The sequence below is a fragment of the Corythoichthys intestinalis genome, chromosome 22, assembly GCF_030265065.1.
Source record: "Corythoichthys intestinalis isolate RoL2023-P3 chromosome 22, ASM3026506v1, whole genome shotgun sequence".
In the NCBI taxonomy this organism is placed as follows: Eukaryota; Metazoa; Chordata; class Actinopteri; order Syngnathiformes; family Syngnathidae; genus Corythoichthys; species Corythoichthys intestinalis.
This window is the reverse complement of record NC_080416.1, coordinates 7,857,024-7,882,472: the sequence shown is the minus strand read 5'-3', so window position 1 is coordinate 7,882,472 and position 25,449 is coordinate 7,857,024. Positions and strand designations below refer to the sequence as shown.

The 25,449-nt window shown below is 37.0% G+C and overlaps 1 protein-coding gene across 2 annotated transcripts in view; it reads right to left on the bottom strand.

The window, feature by feature from the left end:
• Nucleotides 1-420: 420 nt before the first annotated feature.
• The window catches only part of LOC130910911 (ephrin type-A receptor 7-like), a 747,396-nt gene continuing 722,367 nt past the window's right edge, over nucleotides 421-25,449 (bottom strand). For both annotated transcript variants that reach the window (XM_057828557.1, XM_057828559.1), the window contains 7 exons: nucleotides 20,895-20,956; nucleotides 18,810-18,926; nucleotides 18,397-18,483; nucleotides 16,273-16,425; nucleotides 6,344-6,534; nucleotides 6,109-6,273; nucleotides 421-5,677 (listed from right to left, as the gene is read on the bottom strand). In XM_057828557.1, coding sequence (XP_057684540.1) covers nucleotides 5,563-5,677; nucleotides 6,109-6,273; nucleotides 6,344-6,534; nucleotides 16,273-16,425; nucleotides 18,397-18,483; nucleotides 18,810-18,926; nucleotides 20,895-20,956 — 890 coding nt within the window. In that variant the 3' untranslated portion in view covers nucleotides 421-5,562. The remainder of the gene's footprint in view (nucleotides 5,678-6,108; nucleotides 6,274-6,343; nucleotides 6,535-16,272; nucleotides 16,426-18,396; nucleotides 18,484-18,809; nucleotides 18,927-20,894; nucleotides 20,957-25,449) is intronic.

The window sequence follows — 25,449 nt, the reverse complement described above, 5'->3', positions numbered from 1 at the left end:
ACATACAATTGAACATTAGTATCATATAGTGAAAATACAACAAAATTAATATACCTCTCAAAAAGTAATGTTCACAAAAAGTGCTTCATCTGTAATAATGCGGGCCTATTCTCACAGTTAAATAATAGTGCAAAGAAAACTGCCATTCACAAATTCACAATTAAAATACACCTAAAACTTACTCAAACTTTGGTCAAACTATTTAAACATTTTAGCAACTCGTTTAGCTCAACTAATAAACTGGATGGCAACATTTAATCACAATATACAAACTATGATGGTGGAAGCCATTATCAGTTGTCTTACCTTCACAACATTCAATTGAACATAAGGCTAAACGGCGCCCTCACTCGGGAATAAAAGAGAAACTACGGCGTCAGTCAAGGGACAAGACGCACTCATTGGCTTGATCTCGAATTAATCTAAAACTCGCCATTGACACCTTGTGGTGTATTTAAATCACTACCTCACATAGTTAAAGAGTGATACGGTATAAGTTCGGCAGCGTGGCCATGTGACGTCACCGCCCTGCGACGTCAACAACAACGGCGACCGACGAATTAAAATAGGTCTGTGGCAGTGTTGTTTTTTTTAGCAGCGCTTTTAAATTTCGCCTTTGTCATAGTCTTTTGGACGATAATACCTTTTAGTTTTAGTCATATTTTAGTCATCACAAAATGTGTGTTCGTCTAGTTTTAGTCGACGTTTACTAAAGTTTTTGTCTATAAAAATAATATTTTTTACTATATAAATACATGAATAAAGGTTTCCAACCATTTCGAATGAACACTGACAGAGGAGCACATATTGTAGTCTACAAAGATGACGCCAACTTGGTGATAATACACACTCAGCGGGAAAACAGTACATTATTTTTTTTCAAATTAATTATATCCACCTGGATGCCACAAACTGTTTGTAAAAAAAAAAAAAAAAAAGTAAAGAGTTTAAGAGGCTGTTCGCCGTTAGCATAAGGCTAATGTGAATGCTATGCTAGCGCTACAAGTTATATTTAGTGTGTGAAGATCACTCAGCACAGACCTTTAAAGGCTAAAGCAACATTGCATATTCTCTCTGTCAAAGATAAGAAACCAAATCTTACCGTGTGTGCAAGCATTGAGAGGAAAGGACACTGGTGATTTGGGGGTGCGGGGGCAGAACATCACGAGTGACACAACCAGACACTGCTAACATACATGCTAACTAGCCATAAAATAGCACACATTGTGAACATGTGACGGAAACTATTGCGTGTCTCGTCTCATCAAAACTGGCACTCGTCTCGTTATGTTTTAGTGTCCCAAAACACATTCTTAGCTCATTATCGTCTTGTCATAAAAAACGTGTTTGTTGGCGAAATATTTTCGTTGTCGTCATCGAACACTGGTCTGTGGTGAGTGATCATCACACACTACATGTAATTTGTAGCGTTAGCATAGCGTTCACATTAGCGTTAGCATGGCGAGTGTCATTTTAAACTCTTGGACCATTGTTTTTTCCAGGTTTTGTCCAGGTGGGTTTAATTAATTGAAAATAATGTACTGTTTTCTTGCCGAATGTGTATTATCATCACAAAGATAGACTGCAGGTATGTGCTCATATGTCAATGTTCATTCGAAATTGTTGGGAACCTTATATTATTTTTATTAAACCATTTATTTTTTGACTAAAACTTTAGAACTTTACAGACAAAAACATTTTGAGTTATTGTCGACTAAAACGAGACATTTGAGTTTTCGTTTACCAAAACGACACGGAAATGAGCACATTTTGAAATGACTAATATATGACCAAGACGAAAATTAAAATGGCTGCCAAAAACGACACTGGTTCCAATATTATGAGATTTAAGTTGTTCTATTACGATTTAAATTCCATATTATGTAAAATTATGTAACATTACGTGACTTGTTTCTGTTAATACGATTTTCATTATTATTACATAAAGTTATGTAACATTAGGGCTTTTTTCTAGTAATATCAAATTAAGTTTATTGTTGTAATATTACGACTCCAATCTTGTATTTCGAATTTATTCTCGTAGTCCTATTTTTTCTTCTTTGTTTGACTCTAAAACTTTCGCAGTTTCAAATCAACTGTAAAAATGAACACAATACTTGTGAAAAATGAATAAAAAGAACATCTTTATGACATTCTAATACTGTATTCACACACGCCACATCCAGTGGTAACAGACTAAACTGTTCATGAATACACAGATACTGTGTGCCGACAGCTAACATCCTCCTCAGTCATATAATCAAACTTTTTTTTTTTTTTAACATTACATTAAATATTTTAAATTACCCATCCTGACCTCGGCGTTAAAACAATCTCTCGAGGTTACTGTAAAGAAATAAATAGGAGATTTGGGTCATCTTCCAGAGTTGACCTGAGTTTTTACTTACGGGTAGCCAGCCAGACTTTTGGAGGGGAAGATTACAAGTTGACATCCAGGTGAAAAGGGGAACTCAAATATTTCATTTGCGCATAGAAGACAAGCTTGAAAAGGAGATAAGGAGAATCAAACAAGGAGTAGTGGAACAGACAGTGATATAAATTAAAGTGTTGAACCCTTTTGGACAAGCCGTTTTAACTCATTCACTGCTATTGACAGGGATAGACATCAAATCCATTTGAAAGAGGATAGCTGGAATTGAATGATCATGTTTAAGTGCCACTGATGGTGATAGATGTCCATTCCATTTAGTTTTAAGTATGCAGTAAAATTACTGTATCTCAGATGTTTATTACAAATTGAGCTGCTCGAAAACCGGCTCGAAAATTGAACGATCGATAGTGATATTAATACGCGCTCCACTGACTTTAATGTTACCTGGCTTAAGATGGCCGACAATGACAACGTCTGAAATTGAGCCCCATACATGCTACCTATGGTTGCAGTAGTAATCAGAGGTGGGTAGTAGCGCGTTACTTTTACTCTGTTAAATTTACTTGAGTAACTTTTTGAGAAAAACTCACTTTTTACTTGAGTAGATTTGTGAAGAAGAAACACTACTCTTACTCCGCTACTTTTGGCTACGCAAGAGTCGTTACATTTTTCCTCCATATTCTACTGTTTGACTGATTGTATTACTGTAACACATCCAATATAAAATAAATAGCATTTATATCAAAGTTTAAGAAAAACAAGCAGAATATATTTGATTTTATGAACAGTTGGCCTTGAAATGATGAGAATTTGAAGTGCCAAGACAACGGGCAGAGAAGGGCAGAACAGATACAGGACGACTTCTGACCACGGAAGCCCAACGCACGCGTCATGCAGTTGACTGATCAAGATAGGCAAGACATCTACAAGCCCACATCTGCACGACCAAATCCCGCAATCAGCTCTTCTGGACAGTCCAGAACAAATGGCGGGACGTCTTATCTTGCCACAAGGACCATCTGATAACGAGGAACTCTCGACTGGGAAGTTGACACTCAGCACTCACGTGGTAGTGAAGTGGCAAAATCCTCAACTCTCATTACCCTGAAAACAGTAATGTCCGAAACCCTCCTGCTCAATCCACATGGAGAATAATCCTAAACAATGCCCAAACACGCCTTTCTTCCGGATCAAAGCCCGCCTCACCAGAGCCTTTAAAAAACAATGTTTAACTAATTGTTGTCATTTTTTTCTCGGGAATCTTTTGTTGACTTGTGATATGGTGACCCTGGATCCTGTTTGCCTCGCCTGGGTCTCTCTGTGCTGTATTATTGCTGCTAACTCGGAAAAAAATTGTCAACTTGTGTTTTAAAGCCTCTTTCCAGCTTTTAAAATTGAGTCAGTACAAGGGGTTAAGACTAAGGTGAATGTGCGGGGTTTGGGCTTTTGGCCGGGTTGTCTGGATTCCGACGGCCCGGGTGGTTGGAATTGTGCTAGCGCAGTTCCGGCGGTTCTCTAGCCAAAAGGTCAGATTCTTTCACTACATTATACCAATCAGAGGTAACGATGCTTTTTCTCCACTAGAGGGAACTCTTTGGATAAGTGATGTTTCATAGTGTTTTTGTGGTCTGAATTCAAATTTTTTGTGTCATATTTTTGGCCTAATAATGTCATGTAATAACTTATCGTACATTATCATAATAACAGTTCCTATAGATTAATTTGTGCTGACAAAAAAAATATACTATTATCAAAAAAAAACAACAAAATCAGACATTGTAAGCTGTTACTCACAATGTTACTCATTAATTCAGTACAGTGGTACCTCGACATACGATCCTTTCGACATCCGACGTAAAATTTGGACGCCAACAACATGAAAAGAGAAAAACTCCACACCTCTATTACGGTCAGTCACATGGTACGTTCAGGAACAGCATGCAAAACACAACCACATTAGAGCCAGATTCGTTACATTATAATAACAATTATTATTGATTTGTGATTATAATTTATTTGTTTTACTATGTGTAAAAGCTATTAGTAATTGTACCAGCAGTATTCATTATGGATTTAGCAAAGGTTGTTGGGCTGTGGAACGAATTAATCGAATTATAATGTATTCTAAGGGGAAAATTGCACTTGATTTACGACAATTTTGACATACAAACCAGGTCCTGGAATGAATTAAATTCAAATGTAGAGGTACAACAGTATACTTTTCAACGAATGCTTTTTTTAAACTTGTACTTCAGTAAATTTATGGATGACTACTTTTACTTCCACTTGAGTAATATTACTTAGAAGTAACGCTACTCTTACTTGGGTAAATTTTTTGGCTACTCTACCCACCTCTGGTAGTAATACGCCAAAGTTACTGAGCGGTCAATGTTAAAATGACTCATTTTTAAAGCTGATTTGGTCAATCTCTTGCCGTTAATGGCAGTCAACGAGTTAATTTATGTGAAAACCTGAAAGTCGTGTGAACATAAGGAAGTTAGTTTGAGTGTAAGTGCTAATATGTCAAAGTTACTTGATGTTCACTGTAAAAAGAGTTCATTTTTAAAGCAGATCTGGTTCGTCTATCACCGTCAATGGAAGTTAACTTCTGACAGCTGCTGCTGTGAGTCTGCGGATTACAAGCCTGCCATTTTTAATATTGGGCGATATCCTTTCACCATCTGATATGCGCTCACTTCTGGCATAGTGATGCAATTTCACATCCTTAGATGATGTCCCTTCATATTTCAAGTGAAATCAGCCAGCAGAGAAGTCTTTTTGTCAGTCTTGACTCAAGGCCAGTAAACAGTAAAAACTAATTGTGGTAAAGGGGGAAAAAAGTAGTCCAGTCACCTTCTCTGCAGCCGCCGATTCCGAACCGGAGCCGACACAGTTTGGGAAGGTCAAAGTGCAGATAGAGGTCACCGAAAGTTACACGACATCACTCCTCTGCCATCCTCCTATCACCAGAGGTCTCGTATAAAGAAAGGAAGGAATGGCGGAAGGCGTGAGGAAGAATGGGAAAGAGGAGGAAATAGAAGAGCGCAAGGTCCTTTTATCTGTCCTCCTGCCACTCGGGAAGACAGTGTCTCTCTTGCCTCGTCTCTGCCCCATCGTCCGCCATCTGCACGTGTGCGCGAGCCCGCGGCGGCACTGCCTTCTGCCGTTTCTTACACTTGCACTCCACGCCCGTGCATTTGGATGACCTGGGCTCTAAGGGTCTGGATGGCAGCCAGGATCAACTTCTGGTGTTCCATGGAAGTGATGCCCAGGCTCAATACATCTCTGCCGACACACAGATTTATTCAAATTAGTAACAAAGAGTTTGAAGGGAGGTTAAAAGGGAAGTTTAAGTCGAAAATAAGTATCCATATTTTAGGCCCAAGCTTATTTTCGGGTGATATTTTTGCATTTTGCACACACACAAGGCGCACAGCATTATGGGGCACACGAAAAATAGATGCTGGCATGCGCGCTAGCGTTTTATCTGATTACTCGATTATTCAAACTAGTTCATCGATTACGACCACTAAAATAATCGATAGCTGCAGCCCTAGTAGTCAGCCCAAAAAAATCAGATTTGAGGAGGAATCCGATATAGTTGCCAGTCTGAACGTAGCCTCATAGTCATGAAGCATGTATTTTTCTGCTGTATTATGTTGAAAAATCATTAATTCGTGAATAAAACGGAAGCTACAAGGTCACTTTGTACTCACTGCACGGTCATTCGTGCCACCGACTCCAAATAGCAATACCCTGCGGCAGTGAAGTTGTCCTTGTACCGACCCATGTCCACGGCATCCAGCCACTCTCCTACCGAGTTAAACGACGGAAAGGTGGGTAGAGGCCTCTCTGCTAGTGTTATGGATGAACTAAGAGTCCTAAAAGAAGAATAAACAACACTTCCATGAGTCAACAGAAGGTTAAACCTGACTTCTATCGTCACTCCACCTCCGTGCCAACGTAGAGGACCCGATGCCGTCAGGCGAGCGGATGCTCTTGCTGAGCGCCGAATGGATCTGACTAAAGCTGGGTCGCTCCGTCCTCTCCTTTTGCCAGCAGTCCAGCATCAACTGATGCAAATGCGTCGGACAGTTGACCGGCGCCGGCAGCCTGAAACCGTCCTCGATGGCCTTGATCACCTAAAGCGCACGCGAGGGCAAACAAAGTGGAATCAATCCCATCAGTTAAGGTGAAATGTGAAACAAATTGAATCATGTCCCAAGGAGTATGATTCCATTGATCTGCTTCTGCGGGGAAATGTGAATTCATGTGGAAAAGTTCTTGCTTTAACAAGTTTCTATGCAGTAATAGTTATTGCCTGGAGCAGCAGATTGAGCAAAAATCGTTCCTTGAAAAAGAAATATAGATATTAACTCATTTTACACACCACTTAGCCTTAAAGACGACGTGAGGTTTTCACGGCACTAGACTATTTACACTCAGCAGCCACTTAATTTTTAAGAGCTGGAGAGCATAATGAGGTCTAATACAAAAAGCGGTAAAAACGGCATTTTTATTTTATTGTTTAGCGCTATCGTTGCATATATTCAAATGAAATTACGCATACGTTTTATTACTGGGAAAAACAACATCCAATTTAGTGTGTTTAAGCTTGTCTGATCTGACATTAGAAGAGATCAAAGTTAACATTAACTAAATGGCTAGAAGAGAGGTGCCAACTAAAGATTTGGGGTGCTAAATACGGCCCGCCACATTTTGTGTAGCTAGCAAAAGTATATCATACGTATTGACATCATATTATCTCATTTAATCAGAGAATATTTAGTTTTTTTTTTTTTTTTTTTTTTTTTTTTTTTAAAATCATTAAACATACATTTTAAAAATAGTAATTGCTTTCCTAATAAATTAATTAATTAACTGCCTAATTATATTAATAATTTATTATTATTCATTATAATATATATGTGATATATATTATATAAATAATATTTAATTATTATATATTCATCACTTTATTAAATTATTATTAACAGTAATTAATACTTACCTTTTCCACGTTTTTTTATTAATAGATTTTTTAAAAAGTACAAACAATATATACTGTTTATTACCTTTTATACTATAAATATGTAAATAAAAAAAACATTTTTTTTCAAAACAATAAAACAAAGATGTACAATTATTAAATATTTGTGACTAAATAGCTTTAAAAAGAAGGATTTGGACAGTTATCAGGTCAAAATTAAAGTTGTCTAATCAGTGAATGAACCGTCAAAATATAATATAATAAATAAATATAATAATAAGTATCTGAACCTACTGTAATTTCTCGTTTTGCAGCATAAAATCACCATCGTATGTGAACTGATCTTTGTCAAAATCACACAGATGAAAAAACTGTCTGCTTTAACCCTTGAGAGTCGAAGGACGCGCCGGCGCGTCCTCAGCGCACGTCGTCTTTGAATCACGTTTTAACGTTTGACGTTTTAATCACGTCACCCACATGCCGTTGGTTGGTCTCGTTTTAAAGTGCGGAAGTTGCGGTTTACTCTCGTTATTATTTGAAGTCAATCGACCAACTAGAACGTGAGATATTGTCATTTAAGTTTTATAGTTTTATTGTCCTCTCAAAAAAACATTAAAACGCTGCATGGGTCATTTGTTTATGTCTATATTTCCATCATTTCTAGTCCTTTTACAAAACGGAAGCTCCATGAAAAAAACACAAATCAAACGAACCCTTTCGAAGTCACAGTGGAAGCACAAAATGCGTTTTTTTTTTTATAAATATAACTGCGGTGCGAGGTTCAACCGAACGAGAGGGAGGAGGAGTGTTCTGAAGCAGCGAGGTGGCGAGCGACGGCCAGTTGGATACTGCTGGATCGAGCAGCGACTTTGTGTGACTTTGACAATGAACGGAAAACTAAATTTAGCGCAAGCAATTGTGCTTCTGATCAACTTGAGGAAGAGGATGGTCCAAATTCGTCATCATCGTCTTCTTCGGAAGAGTCCTCGAGTGAAGATAGTGACGGATTTGAACACGTGGGTGACGCCATCGACGAGCAGAGGTAAACCAACTCACTCTTTTTTTTCATGCTGAAAACGTTTCTTTTGAAAGTTTCTTTTGATATTGCAAGACAGAGTTAATTTTGATGCAATATAAGTGTGTGTTTGTGTATATAATAATAAAATGTGCATATCAGATCAAAGTCGTACGTGCACTGTGGGTATCCCAGGCAGGAATTTATAATTTGTGGTGTTCTTCTTTCTATATGAAGATTAGGGATGTAGCACATATTCAGCTATGGTATTCTTTCTATTGTCATACATATAGATTTCCATTATTATTTATTGCTGTATATATTTTTATTTTATACTTTATTATTTTCATAAATACTGACTTATTTTCATGTACATTTATAGTGACAATGAAAGCAAAGTGAAATGAAAATGGAAGGGTGGAAAGAGGACCGACACCCCATGGAAGTGTGAGCTGTGTGATGTAGCCGTGTCTAATTCCAGGACGAAACTGCTTTTCGGAGTGGCATGACTGAAAAAAATTTAACTTGTTTATTGTAAATATTTTTGAAAATGCTTTTCCCCCCCCCAATGTTATATATATATTTTTTCCCACATCAATCTTCTCAATTTGTGTATATAAATGTGTGTTCAAGAAGCTTGATTGTGTGTACATAGTTTTCATCAGGCGATTGGCCGCAATACCTAAACTCATAAAGAGATGGCCTCTAAACACTTTTTGTGTTAGATGGTATATATTTTTTCACTGTTCTTCACTGTTAGGTCTGCTGTATATAACCTGTTTTGACTGGAGCATGTATAAAGGCAAAAAACGCCTATGGCTATACCTGTTGTTTATGTTGAATTGTCAAATATAAGACTATTTATTCGAAATTTTTTTGGTTGAATGTTCATCCTAACATGTTGAATAAATATTACAAAGTTTCAAAACGGTTCGTTACGCATGTTTGGTTGTCAATTGGACATCAATATTAAAAATTCTGACAAAACGATTTTGGAATTTTTGGTCTTTTTGGGCCCAAAATGATGATTTATAATTGATCAGTGAAGGAAACAACAATTTGGACATGAAGTTCAAGGTGTCACAAAAAAAGGGACCAAACCAGGCCATCGTAAACAATTCTTTCTTTGAAATATAAAGGCAACTTCAAAGGCATGCAAAATCAGACAAAATAGGCCCAGACCTTAAAGGGTTAACTAAAACCACCCAAACATTTATAAGTTTTCATATTTTAATTTGGATAGTATGTAAACAATGACAGAAGGGGGAAAATAAGTAAGTGAACCATCACATTTTATATTTTGTGCCCCCCCCCCATTGGCAACAATAACTTCAACCAGACACTTCCTGTAGCTGCAGATCAGTCTGGCACATCGATCAGGATTATACTTGGCCCATTTTTCTCAACAAACCTGCTGTAGTTCAGTCAGATTCCTCGGATGTCTGACATGAATCGCTGTCTTTAGGTCATGCCACAACATCTCAATAGGGTTCAAGTCTGGACTTTGAGTTGGCCACTACAGAACGTGTATTTTTTCTCCTGAAACCATTCTGAAGTTAATTTACTTCTGTGTTTTGGATCATTGCCTTGTTGAAGCATCCATCCTCTTTTTAGCTTCAAATGTCTGACGGACGGCCTCAGGTTTTCCTGCAAAACACCCTGATAAACTTTTGAATTCATTCTTCCAATAATAATTGCAAGTTGTCCAGGCCCTGAGGTAGCAAAACATCCACAAATCATTTTGCTCCCTTCACAATGCTTCCCAGTGAGGATGAGGTGTTGATGTTGGTGTTGTTCCATTTTTCCTCCACACATGACGTTGTGTGTTACTCCCAAATAATTCAACTTTGGTTTCATCAGTCTACAAAATATTTTGCCAAAACTTCTGTGTCGTGTCCAAGTGCCTTTTTGCGAACAACGAGCAACGATGTTTTTTTAGACAGAAGTGGCTTCCTCCGTGGAGTCCTCCCATGAACACCATTTTTGGCCATAGTTTTACATATAGTTGATGTGTGCACAAAGATATTGTATTGTGCCAGTGATTCCTGTAAGTCTTTAGCAGACACTCTAGGGCTCTTTTTTACGTCTCATTTACTTCTTATTCTACGCTGAACTCTCTCCATTTGAAAACTTCTCTGACTGTTGATTGATGAACATCCAGACTTTTAGAGATGGTTTTGTATCCTTTCCCAGCTTTATACAAATCAACAATCCTTGATTGCAAGTCTTCAGACAGCTCTTTTGACCGAGCCATGATGCCCATCATCAGACAATGCTTCTCATCAAGACAATTCTTACCAGGTGTTTGTTTTATAGTGGGCAAGGCAGCTTTAAACCACTCATCAGTGATTGGGCACACACATGACTTTTTTGACAAGTTGTTTTGGGTAAAAAATTGGTTTCAATTGCTCTTTAAGTCTCCTTAGGCAGAGGGTTCACTTACTTATTCCCCCCCCCCCCCCCCCGCCCTTCTGTCATTGTTTGCATACTATCCTCATTAAAATATGAAAACCTATAAATGTTTAGGTGGTTTTAGTTCAAGCAGACAGTTTTTTTTCATCTGTGTGATTTTGACAAAGATCAGATTGCATTTGATGATGATTTTATGGAGAAATGTGAGAAATTTCAAAAGGTTCAGATAATTTTTCATACCGCTGTATATCAGTATCGGCTTTTTGGAGTTGGACAATATCGGGATATTGGTTAAAAAAGTACGGCTGTCAAAATTATCGCGTTAACGGGCGGTAATTAATTTTTAAAATTAATCCTGTAAAAATATTTGACGCAATTAACGCACATGCCCCGCACAAACAGATTAAAATGACAGCACAAGTCATGGCCACTTGTTACTTGTGTTTTTTGGAATTTTGTCGCCATCTGCTGGTGCTTGGGTGCGACTGATTTTATGGGTTTAAGCACCATGAGCATTGAGTAATTATTGACATCAACAATTGCGAGCTACTAGTTTATTTTTTGATTAAAATTTTTACAAATTTTATTTAAAGGAAAACATTAAGAGGGGTTTTAATTAGGGCTGTCAAACGATTAAAATTTTTAATCGAGTTAATTACAGCTTAAAAATTAATTAATCGTCATTAATCGCAATTCAAACCATCAATAAAATATGCCATATTTTTCTGTAAATTATTGTTAGAATGGAAGGGTAAGACACGAGACGGATATATACATTCAACATACAGTACATACTGGACTGTCTCAGAAAATTAGAATACACAATATTCTAATTTTTTGAGACAGTCCTGTGTATATATACAGGACTGTCTCAGGAAATTAGAATACACAATATTCTAATTTCCTGAGACAGTCAGTACTGTATTTGTTTATTATAACAATAAATCAACAAGATGGCATTAACGTTATTAACATTCTCTTAAAGCGATCCTTGGATAGAAAGACTTGTAGTTCTTAAAAGATAAATGTTAGTATCGAATAGAAGTATAGAAATTTTATGATAAAACTAGGGCTGTCAAAAATATCGCGTTAACGGGCGCTAATTAATTTTTTAAATTAATCACGTTAAAATATTTGACGCAATTAACGCACATGCCCCGCTCAAACAGATTAAAATGACAGTGCAGAAAATGTCCGCTTGTTACTTGCTTTTTTTGGTGTTTGGCGCCCTCTGCTGGCGCTTGGGTCCAACTGATTTTATGGGTTCAAGCACCATGAGCATTGTGTAATCATTGACATCAAAAATGGCGAGTTGCTAGTTTATTTATTGATTGAAAATTTTACAAATTTTAATAAAACGAAAACATTAAGAGAGGTTTTAATATAAAATTTGTATAACTTGTACTAACATTTATCTTTTAATAATAAATAAATAATAATAATAAATAAATAATAAACAAATAACAATAAATTAATAATAGATAATCAATAAAATTAATAATTTATCATTAATAATTAATAATTTTATTAAAATTTGTAAAATTTTCAATCAAAAAATAAACTAGCAACTCGCCATTGTTGATGTCAATAATTACACAATGCTCATGGTGCTTAAACCCATAAAATCAGTTGGACCCAAGCGCCAGCAGAGGGCGCCAAACACCACAAAAGCAAGTAACAAGCGGACATTATACTGTACTGTCATTTTAATCTGTTTGAGCGGGGCATGTGCGTTAATTGCGCCAAATATTTTAACGTGATTAATTTAAAAAATTTATTACTGCCCGTTAACGCGATATTTTGGACAGCCCTAGTTTTATTATACAATTTCTATACTTCTTTTCGATAATAACATTTATCTAACATTTATCATTTAACTTTTAAGAACTACAAGCCTTTCTATTCATGGATTGCTTTAACAGAATGTTAACGCTAATGCCATCTTGTTGATTTATTGTTTGATAAACAAATACAGTACTTACGTACAGTATGTTGTATGTATATATATGTCTTGTGTCTTATCTTTCCAGTCCAACAATAATTCGCAGAAAAATATGGCATATTTCATAGATGGTTTGAATTGCGATTAAGTACGATTAATTGATTTTTAAGCTGTGATTAGCTCGATTAAAAATTTTAATCGTTTGACAGCCCTATCAAAAAGTAATTAGCGGACAACTCAACTATTTACCGATACTTTTTATTTGTTAACTTCTCGCCAATGCGTTTAAATGATTTCTTGTGAAAGTCCTTCCTGATAATGTGTTTCCATTTAATTCAATGATACGTGATGATAAAATTCACTATATGGAAAAGATCCAGCTCGCTGATACGCGTGCAAATTGCAGTCAGTGTAATACGCATCCAATATGCAGGTGCAGGCTCTAAAAAGCAACCCATTATTACCGTGTTCCATTTTTGAACGTCCAAAATTAGTATGCATGAGATAATCAGCGGGTGCAAGCAACCTTCTATTTTTTTCCCGTGGCTCTTATTCGTACAAAGCGCGACAAAGTTTCCTCCCGTATCATCAAAGTTTCCCATTTGCGGGGTCACAGGCCAAAGCTTGTAGCGCGGCCGGGATATTAATCCGCTTTGAATTGATACATTATATCATAACGGGATTGTTGGTTGGCCCGTCCACCTGTAATTCATTGTGCCCTTTACCTCGCTGCCTTTGATTAAATGGAAAATGTCAAATGCTGAAAAGCATTTTATGAATGCTCTTTAGGGAGGCGGGAGCTTAAGCAGCCCAATGCGGCCGAGATTGAGGGAAGGGAGAGTGTTTTCAGGAAATAATACGGCTGATAGATGTCATTTGGATGATTATGGCCTGACTTTTAGTTCTTTTTTCAGGAGAAGCTAGTTGCTGGAGTGAATCAGGAGAGGGACCGGATAAGATGAAATCCCCGCTGAGGTGTTATGCTGAATGGCTTTTGAATGGGAACTGCATTAGCTCGATGGAGGGGAAACGACCGTTGAGCAAGTCCGGGGGGACGTGGTCATGTTCGACAAACGGGAACACTGGTAAAGTAGATTGTCTTTTATGGCGTTGATGGTGATAGATGTCCAATCAGTTTCAATCAGGATTCAGACCATTAAAGCCACTTCTTTATAATCTCGATTCATTGAGCGATACATTTCAACTGGGAGGACTCGCAGTAAATGATAAAGGGTCATCACAGTGATTTTGCGATCATTTTCGGCAACTATTCTCGATGAATTGAGATTTATCTTCAATGCAGGGGCGGAACTTTGGGCGGGAGTGCTGGGGGTGTAACCGCACCAGGGCCTCTGAGTAGCCTGGTTTGCGGGCGTGGTTGGGCGAGAGGAGGGTGAAAGAGAAAGGTAAGCTGATGCGCAGAAAAAAAACCAGTCTGGCGGGCACCAGAAACAATCTTAACCCTATATTGCCAAATGTATCACATTTGATACACCTAAAATGTCATGATTTTGAGACTAATTCAGAATTTTGACATTTCTTTTTGAAAAAAAAAAAAAAGATTGATGCAAGTCAACACCTGCATCTGCAGGGTCCATGAAAAAACAAACAGGATTTAGCAAAGGTTATAGATATCTGAGCGCTTATTACATATTCATTTTTGACTTTTCTTTTTACAAATTTGAAAAAAAAAGTTTCATTAGGACCTTATTTTTCAAATTTTGGGATTCTCTGATAATTGCATCATATTGCTGGCATCAAAGGGTTAACATTACATAGCATTTAAGATAGTGGACTTGGCTATGCAAGTTAGCCAATTGTTGTAAACATTAGCATTATATAGCATTTAAGCTAGCGGACTTTTGCTATGCAAGTCAGCCAATTTCAACAACGCAACAATTAACCAATAACCTAATTAGCTAATAGACATTAGCATTATATAGCATTTAAACTAGCGGACGTTTACTATGCAAGTCAGTCAATTGCCACAATGCAACATTTGGCTAACTTGGATGGCAAAAGTCTGCTAGCTTAAACGCAATATAATGCTAATGTTTATCTGGCGCGCACGAGAAAAAACTGGTGCGCACTAGATTGCTTAAATTTATTTTATTTCTGTCGATGTCCCTTTACTGGGCTCTGTATAAAAAATTTAGATGAAAAAATATTAATTCATTGGCTGCCATATTATCAAAGTAACTTCATGTTCATTCTCGATTTCTTTTTTTTATTCCGCAATAACAACAGCATCAACAGAAGTAGAACTAAAAAGTATTCTAAATGACCAAGTAGCATTACAAGGTAGTCACGACTATTTACAGCTACTTTTTCTTTGTCAGTATTAGGGCTGTCAAAATTATCGCGTTAATGGGCGGTAATTAATTTTTTAACTTAATCACGTTAAAATATTTGACGCAATTAACACACATGCCCCGCTCAAACAGATTAAAATGACAGCAGTGTAATGTTTGATGGTTACTTGTTTTTTTGGTGTTTGGCGCCCTCTGCTGGCACTTGGGCCCAAATGATTTTATGGGTTTTCGGCACAATGAGTAAGCATGGCGTAATTATTGACATCAACAATGGCGAGCTACTAGTTTATTTTTTTTTATTGAAAATTTTACAAATTTTAATAAAACGAAAACATTAAGAGTGGTTTTAATATAAAACGTATAGAACTTGTACTAACATTTATCTTTTAAGAACTACAAGTCTTTCTATCCATGGATCGCTTTAAGAGAATGTTAATAATGTTAATGCCATCTTGTTGATTTATTGTTATAATCAACAAATACAGTACTTATGAACAGTATGATGAATGTATATATCCGTCTTGTGTTTTATCTCTCACTCCAACAATAATTTACAGAAAACTATGGCATATTTTATAGATGGTTTGAATTGCGATGAATTAATTTTTAAGCTGTAATTAACTCGATTAAAAATTTTAATCGTTTGACAGCCCTAATCAATATATTAACTGGCATTAACAGTGATAGACATGCAATCCATTTTGACTGGATTGCCCTCCCAATCAAAATGGACAGGACGTCTATTACCGTCAAAGGCACTAAACATTATAAAGGCCAAAAAGTGACAGGGGTGAACTGCAAAACAGAGCAAACCGCTCTATTCACTTGGAAATAATAGCGGCAGTCGGAGTCCTATCGACCGCAATCTCCTCAAGCCTTGAAATAGAAAACCCCCCGCTCGTCATTTTCCGCAAGAAGCTGAATGTAAAGAGGGATTTTCCAGCACTTTTTTTCGAAGAGGAAGGACAGGCGGAGGCCAGCGGAAGGAGGTCACCGCTTCCTTAGGAGAAAACTGGATTGGTTATGGAGCTGATGCAGAATTAAAGTGGAGGCTTAGGCCCGGAAAAGCTTTTAGAGCGAATGCAGTTTCCTGTTAATAAGATCCCGGCTGGCTATGGATGCAGAGTTGATGCGAAGGGAGGTGACCAATGGTCAAAAAAACGGAACTGGGAACAATGGAGCAAGTGTTTTCTCTCGCAATACACTTACATCTTGGTTGCCCATATCCCAGTAGGGTCTCTCCCCGTAGGACATGACCTCCCACATGACGATACCAAAGCTCCACACGTCGGAAGCCGAGGAGAAGCGATGGTATTGAATGGCTTCCGGAGCGGTCCACAGAACTACGCTCTTTCCGCCATGCTGTTCGGTAATAGAGGACGACAAAAAAGTTTAAATGTAGACGATAAAAAAATGTTTAAAAATCTGAAAAAAATATAACAAATAATGCACGTAAAGCACTGTAAATGTTAAACACATTGCATAACAGTCAATTAAAGGACCGGAAAAAACTTTCTTGGACAATTTATCTCGATTACAAATTATAACTGAAAACAATTAATTTGGGCAAAAAAACCCCACATTTTTCAAAGCAAAAATCTTTTTGTTGAATGATAACGATTATAGATATATTTTTTGGGAAAATTGAAAATCTTGGTCGAAAAAAAAAAATTATATATACTCGCAATTAGTTAAAAAAATATCTATCTATATTTATGGTGATCCCTTGTTTTTCGCAATTAATGGGGACATCGTGCAATAATTGAAATCAGCGAAGTAGGAGCGGAGCTTATTTACATCCAAAAAAATTGTTTTTCTTGGTGTGCTCAATGTATTTATTCAGATTTAGTATTGGAAAGAGATACTTACAGTGCCCTCCATAATTATTGGCACCCCTGAAAAAGATGTGTTTTTTAGCTTCTAATATATATATTTTTTATTCAAATAATATGGGACCCTAATGGAAAAAAAAGAGGAAAATCCAACCTTCAATACAAGTGCATTCATTCAGTGGGGAAAAAATCCCACATAAAGAAAAAAATTATTTGACATCAAATAATGTGTGTCACAATTATTACCACCTGTGGTGTTAATACTTTGTACAACCCCCTTTTGCCAACAAAACAAGGTCTGGGGACTGAGATGGCCATGGGAGGAGCTTGATTTTGTGTCTGGTGAACCATTTCTGTGTAGATTTGGCCATATGTTTAGGGTCATTGTCTTGCTGAAAGACCCAGTGACGACCCATCTTCAGCTTTCGGGCAGAGGGCAACAGATTTTGATTTAAAATGTCCTGGTATTTCAAAGCATTCATGATGCCATGCACCCTAACAAGGTTCCCAGGGCTTTTGGAAGCGAAACAGCCCCACAGCATCACTGACCCACCCCCATACTTCACAGTGGGTATGAGGTGCTTTTCAGCATGCGCATCTTTCGTGGCACACCAGACCCACTTAGAGTGTTTGTTGCCAAAAAGCTCAATCTTGGCCTCACATAAAAATACACACGGTCCAAGGCTTCAACTGGGACCGTGGGCTCTGGTCAGATGAGACCCTGGGAACCTTGTTAGGGTGCATGGCATCATGAATGCTTTGAAATACCAGGACATTTTAAATCAAAATCTGTTGCCCTCTGCCCAAAAGCTGAAGGTGGGTCTTGGGCCTTGCAAAATCAGTCAAAAACCAGTAAAACAGCCAGGAGCGAAGGGCCTTGCTCCGGTGAAAATGGCTGGGAGTGAATGAGTTAATGTTAGATCAGGGATTATATGAATTATTATAATGGTACTTGAACATTATTTGTTGTCTAAAAATGCATTAACAAGCGTTAATTAAGAGACCCTTATTGTAAAGTGTTACCGAAGAAAATATTGGTGGAAAGTCTCCAGCACCCCCACGACCTTCGTGAGGAATAACGGAACAGAAGATGACTGAATGAATGAACATTGGTGGAAAAAAATAATATTGAAAATACAGTATAATTTTTTTTATATACTGTGAATTATTATTATTATTTTAAATTGTTGCCGTAAATACAGTCATTTTTAATAGTCATTTTATAGTCGCATTCAACTTTTTAAGGTCCTCTTCTTTTTTATGGGTCTTATTTATTTTACAAAATAAATGACTAACATTCTCCTTTAATTGAACTTCATAATCCAGAAATATTTACTTCTCCCTCCTTTTTATTCCATTTAAATCATATGACCTCAAACAACCCTGACAGCTAATGATTTTATCCCACTCTTATTAAAAAAACATCAGGCACGCAAACGTGAACTGACGTCTTAATGAGATGTTAATATGAATACTTTCAAATGAAATTCCATTTCCATACCAGCGTAGTGTATATAGCCTCTATCTTGTCCTCTTGAAGAGGTCTGAATCCAGACACTTTGCAGCCCAGGTTGCCGTTAACCAGAACCTTTACACCAGAGACACAAACATACACATCATACTGTAAATTCATTGTTTCCCAGACAAGTACGACAAGCGAATGTGCAGTTTTGACAGCTTTGCAACTTTTTAAAAAGGAACAAAACTGACAGAGCGAATCCTTGTGACAAAATGATTTTGACAGCATTGTCTCGTCATTTTCGGCTTCGTGTGTTCCTCAAATAAGCTACTGACAAATGACTGTCAAACAGGGTTCAAGACAAGGACAAATGGTATTCTCCTGGCCATCTTGAGACATACGTCAACCTACACATTGTAGTCTGTTATTGGACGGCGCGGCAGCTGCTCTCTTACCTTGTGCGCAGCCAGGCGTTTGTGAACAAAGCCCATTTCGGCGAGGTACTTCATCCCCGATGCCACGCCGGTCAGCATATCCATCAGCTGCATTACGCTCAACTGACCCTCGTGTTTCTGGGATTCGGGGCATTAAAAGGAAAGGATATAGTCAATGGAAGAGTCAAAAACAAACCGTGGAAGGATTCAATTTTTGGGTTAGAATCACAAAAAAAGTGTTGTTTTGCACTCGGGCGGATGAAATGCCTTCATTAAGGGAATAAAAACAAGCAGGCTATTAATTCATATCGGTATAAACCACACGTCGGTGGTTCAGAGAGGATTCCATTTGTGTGTAATCGTAAATATTTTCCATTAGTTGCTAACAAGCACTGCTGAACTCGGAGAGGGGAAAAATAGAGTGATTTTATAGTTTTGCTGTAACATGTTATTACTACTTGCGCACAATAAATCACATCCTTTGTAAAATCTAATTAAATAATGCAGTTACTGCTGTTTCTTTCATATTTCATTGTATGTCAACATTTTTTTTTTCATAAAACAAGTAAGCTACATATACTAGTCCTTCTCAAAAATATTAGAATATTGTGATAAAGTTCATTATTTTCTGTAATGTACTGATATACATTAGACTTTCATATATTTTAGATTCACTACACACAACTGAAGTAGTTGAAGCCTTTTATTGTTTTAATATTGATGATTTTGGTACAAAAGTTAAGAAAAAACAAAAATCTCAAAAAATTAGCATATTTCATCCAACCAATACAAAAAAAGTGTTTTTTAATACAAAAAAAGTCAACCTTCAATTAATTATATAAGCTAAAGATGTCCCGATCGATCGGGTCCGATCACGTCATTTTTAAAGTATCGGAATCGGCAAAAAATTATCGGACATGCCTTTTTTTTAAAATATATATATATTTTTTTATTTAAACCGTTTTCTAATTGTATTTAACGTTACAGACAAAATGTCTTAAACTCATCCAGAGTAGATTTGGCTCAAAGTAAGGCTATGAAATTTATTGCGTTAACGGCGGTAATGAATTTTTTAAAATTAATCACGTTAAGTAATTAGCGCATGCGCTGCACGACCCACTCACGCATTGTCGCATTCAATCTATAATGACGCCGTTTTACCTATATATAGCGCTAAAAGGCAGCGTATAATGAGTAGAGAGAATTTTGACAGCCTTTGTAGCCGTTTTTTATGTGGCTAAAGCCTTACAATACCTCTCTCAGCAATTAAATATAACATGGGAATATGGGGAAGTAAGGTAGTAGCTGATCATTTTCTTAACACCCTATGTTCTTTCCCAACGCAGAGAAGACATATCAATTGGTAGCCCTACGCACAGTCATGGTTGCACTTCCCATCATGCATTTGGGCAGAAGTTAAATGGCTGCAGTATCATTTACTGAAAGTTCAACAAATACACTAGATGGCAATATTTAGTCACAATATACAAAGTCACATTTATCCTTTAAGAATTACAAGTCTTTCTATCCGTGGATCCCTCTCACAAAAAGAATGTTAATAATGTAAATGCCATCTTGAGGATTTATTGTCATAATAAACAAATACAGTACTTATGTACCGTATGTTGAATGTATATATCCGTCTTGTGTCTTATCTTTCCATTCCAACAATAATTTACCAAAAAATATGGCATATTTTATAGATGGTTTGAATTGTGATTAATTACGATTAATTAATTTTTAAGCTGTGATTAACTCGATTAAAAACTTTAATCGTTTGACAGCCCTAGTTTTTACCAATCTGGTTTCTCTTAAGTGAAATAAGTTGATTGCAATCAGGTGCTGATTGCTGTAGCAGAAACTTGATTGGTTAAGCGGTCTGTGCTAGATTGGTAGGAACAAAAACCAGGACCTACTGCGGCTCTTATGAGGAAGGGCCACCCAGTTTGGACGTCTATCCCAGCCAAAAGCAGTAAACGATCAAAGTGGGACTAAATTTTTAACAATATTTAATTCCCATTAGCCTTTTCATTATCTTTACACTCTGCTACTTTGACATTTTAAATGTGCTTTTTCCTACCCCAAATATAAATAAAGACAACTCACCCTAAGGAATGAATCCAAGGCCCCATTAGTCAAGCTCTCCACAATGATCATCATGGTGTTCCCTGCACACAAAACAGGACAAATGAACTAAGATTGAACGTACAACAAGGAAAACAGTACACACTGTAGGTGGAGTAATAGAGACACAGACAGAGGGGGAATAAAGTCAGGCTAGTCCTTTTGGCAGCACTGCGGGATTTGTGGCAAAGCCATTCTTCACTCAGTGAACTGTGGCCAAGCTGGAAGAACCTGTGTGCTGTTCTGGCTGTCTCAGCAACTTTAAGCAACCTTAAACACTCACACACACTTAGGCGCGCACAAAATACACCGACAAGGTCCAGGTGCGAGTTCCTCTACATTACACACGCGGCACATCTGAAAAACAGCAGGCGGTGATGTAGTAGTACCATAAAAAAAACAAGTAAATGTGCTTCTGGAAATACTTAATTTGTTTTCAGCCATTGACGGCGGTAGATGTCAAATTCATTTTGATTGTGAGACTTGACTCGTAGCAGGGTATTTGGCAAAAAGAAGAACTATTTCTACGGTTTGGCCTATCATCCACACGCACATTTAAATGACGGTTCTTGAAAACTGCGCCCAAAGTGAAGATGTGTGAATTGTGCATTTGTGGTGCCATCATGTGGACACTGATAACCGAAGATTTAACTGTGGAAATGTCACCGAATGCGACAAACTTTGTCCATACGTCACACATGAGACCAATGTTTACATTTGGAGGAAATTAGAGAGGTGCTTTTTTGCTTCATTTATTTACAAACTGTTTCGGTGCTCCATATTGAAGGATAGGGGTATTATGGATAATTATTTTTCACGCATTGTTATGAATGGACATGAAAATGAATGAATGTGGTTGGCTGTGGAAGCTTTTTTTTCAACAAACGTGCTGGTGTGGATATATGTACAGCGCTGGCCAAAAGTATTGCCACCCCTGCCATTCTGTCAGATAAAAATGATTTCAATCACAAATGCTTTGTTAGTAATATCTTCATTTATTTTGCTTGCAAGGGAAAAAAAACAAAAGAGAATGGGGGGAAAAAAAGAAACCAAATCATTATCATTTTACACAAAACTCCAAAAATGGGCCCGACAAAAGTATTGCCACCTATGATAAATCATGTGATGCTTCTCTAATTTGTGTAATGAACAGCACCTGTTACTTACCTGTAGCACATAACAGGCAATAACTAAATCACACTTGCAGCTAGTTAAAATGGATTAAAGTTGACTCAACCTCAGTCCTGTGTCCTTGTGTGTACCACATTGCACAAGGAGAAAAGAAAGAAGACCAAAGAACTGTCTGAGGACTTGAGAAGCAAAATTGTGAGGTAGCATGGGCAGGTATTTTGTCTAAAGGTTGTGCTAACAAGTATTAGGCTGAGGGTGCCAATACTTTTGTCCGGCCCGTTTTTTAAGTTTTGTGTAGAATGACAATGATTAAAATTTTTTTTTCATTCTCTTTTTGTTTATTGCATTGGAAGCAATACAAATGAAGACATTATTACCAAAGCATTTGTAATTGCAATCATTTTCTAGGAGAAATTGAGCTTTATCAGACAGAATTGCAGGGGTTCCAATAATTTTGGCCAGCACTGTATTTTTTCCCCGACGTATTAGGGAAGGATCATCGGTTGAAAAAAACACATTAGGGCAGGATCCTCGGTTTAAAAAAAAAAAAAAAAAAAAAAACCTGCTAGGTGTAGACATGGCCCTAGTCAAAATGGATTGGACGTCTATCATGGTCAATGGCAGCAAAAGATTTGAGAACTAAAATATATAAATATCTCATTATTATAGACTGAAGACGGTTAAAATACCCAAATTTCTTGAAATTGTAGGCCGAGAAAGACAGTTTTGCTCACGCAGTTGTTCACAAAGTAGTGAACTTTTCCACATTCTTGTTTGTGGACAAATTAAAACACATTGGACCTATAATGGCAGAGAATGAGTTTTAAAAAAAATCTCTAGAAATATATTATGGTTTAAAGATGACTAAACCTCTAAATTTCTTCAAACTGTACCTTGAGAATTTTTTTTTCCGCCACGCAGTTGTTCACAAAGTAGTGAACCTTCAAATACTCTTTAATGCTTTGCGAATTGTTTTCCTCCGAATATTTAATATTGACCATAATTGAGAAACCTTTGCACATGTTTTGCTCACGCAGTTACTCGCAAAATAGTGAACCTCGTCCATTTTCGTTTGTGGAAAAAAAAAAATCAAATAGATTGGAGGTCTATGGGGAGAGATTTGTCTGAAAAATATTTGTACTTGTATTTACTCATTCATGTTAATATATAAAAGATTCGTACTCATATTTACGGATTCGTGGTCATGTTTAGGCATTTGTAAAATTTTGACGTCGGATTTTTTTGTGGGTATGTTAATACAACTCTCTTTTCGATGACTATGAATCTTGTCTATGGACGAATTCAAGTTTATGGCTACAAATCCAAAAGTGTTGAAATGACGTCACAGAGGTCTCAGGGAAAACTAGTCGGTCCTCGAATCGTCTAATGACGCATACGCCAAAACAACAAAAATGGCTGATTGCAGTGCTGTACGAGCTAACCTGTCAGGTGAAAAACAATGAATCACTGGTAAAGTCAGTCACGTGTTTGTCCAATATTTTTTTTTCTTGTAATTGTACTTAAAAGATGTATATAGCCCGCAAGCTAACGATATGATGTGATGCTAAAATATTGCTAACGTCATCAGCATCAGGAAGTTTGCTTCTCATTTGCCTGCAAATAATAACAGTCTATCACTGTCCATGCTAGCCAAAAAAATCTTCACAAATATAATAAAATGACGTAAAGTGTTTTTTCCTAAAATAATTTTTAATCCACCATTCATCATCTTTAAGAAAAACGCATGAATCAAATAAGAGACCTAGCACAAAGGTATTTGTTAGCCTTCAAATTAATAATCTATGTGTCTTGGTGGCCAAATTTAATTGAATCTTTTATTCCCTTGAACAGCCAGAGGTATTGGCAGCTTGCTGCATTGCTATTCAAATAAAAGTAGCAACAAACTAGCTGAATTGGCTTTCTTCTGCTGGAGCTATTAGTTTAGTTTTGATCGCTTCTCTGCTCTCATCAAATTGTAAAGCCTAACTATTGTTATTAGTTTCTCTGCTTAAAGGCCCCACGGTATTGACTGCAGGGACAGCTTGGTTTGTGGCCACTTTTACGATGAGCGAAATAATCTGTCATAAATTTTTAAAGTACATAATTTAATAAACAGCAATGCCGTCATTAGATAATAAAGGACTGTGCTCTATAAGACTTCCCTCAGGATTTAACGGCGGATGGTGAGGCAACAAATTGAAAATGGATTCAGGCGGAAATTTTTGCTATTTGTTAAAAGCAGAAATATCTGTTTTTAAGATTGAAAAATGGAGGGTTAGCACTATGGCTGACATTGTTGGGCATGAACGCGTCGACTGTTGATTTTGGCAGCCCTTTTAATTTTCGTCTTAGTCTTTTGGACCAAAATGCTTATTAGTCTTAGTCATATTTTAGTCATTTGAAATGTGTTCATCTTTGTCCAGTTTTAGTCGACAATTATTCAAAAATGTTTTCGTTCTTAAACTTCAAAAGTTTTATTCCATGAATAAATAAATATATTCTTAATGTCATAGTATAGTACTTTCCTGCCTTTTATTTATCATGAACCATGTGTGTCGTCATTGTAAAGCACTTTGAGGACCTTTCGGGTTTTTGTAAAAGGCTATAGAAAGAAATGGATTGATTGATTGAAATAAATAAACAAATGGAAGGTTTTCAGCAATTTCAACAACACACTCGGAGGAAACAGTACATTTTTTTCCCTATTAATCAAACTCACCTCGACGCCACGAACTTTATGTAGAAAGTTTTCCAAGAGTTTAAGACGACACTCACCACGCTAAATGCTAATGTGAACGCTATGCTAACGCTACAAGTTACATTTATTGAGTGATGATCATTCAGCACAGACCTTTAAAGGCTAAAGCAACATGGCATATCTAGCCAGGATAAGAAAATATTTACCAAGCAGCCCCTGACATGTGTTTCACAAACGGCAAGTCTGGAGCCTGTGTGTGGGTAGCGGGCACAGCACGCCACATGAGTGACACGACCAAACACTGCGACAATGCGTGCTACAACTACACATACGATAAGAAAATGTCACACATTGGGAACTCATGATGGAAACTGTAGGATTTTCATCTTGTTCTCATCTCATCAGACAAAAAACAAGCATTTGTCTCGTTATGTTTTAGTCTTCCAAGACACGTTTTTAGCTAGTCATCGTCAGGTCGTCATGAAAAAAATTGTTCGTTGACGAAATATTTTCGTTCTCGTCATCATTGAAGAAAACAACACTGAAAGCATCATATTTCTGTCTCATGAGCATTATTGTGAACCCGCTCATTTTAGCGGTTGTGAGCAGCGTTCATAACCTTGTTTATGAATTCAGAATTAGAGCCTTTCAGATAAAACTGCAGATAAAGCCATATGCTAAAACACACTATTAAAAAAACGAACCTTA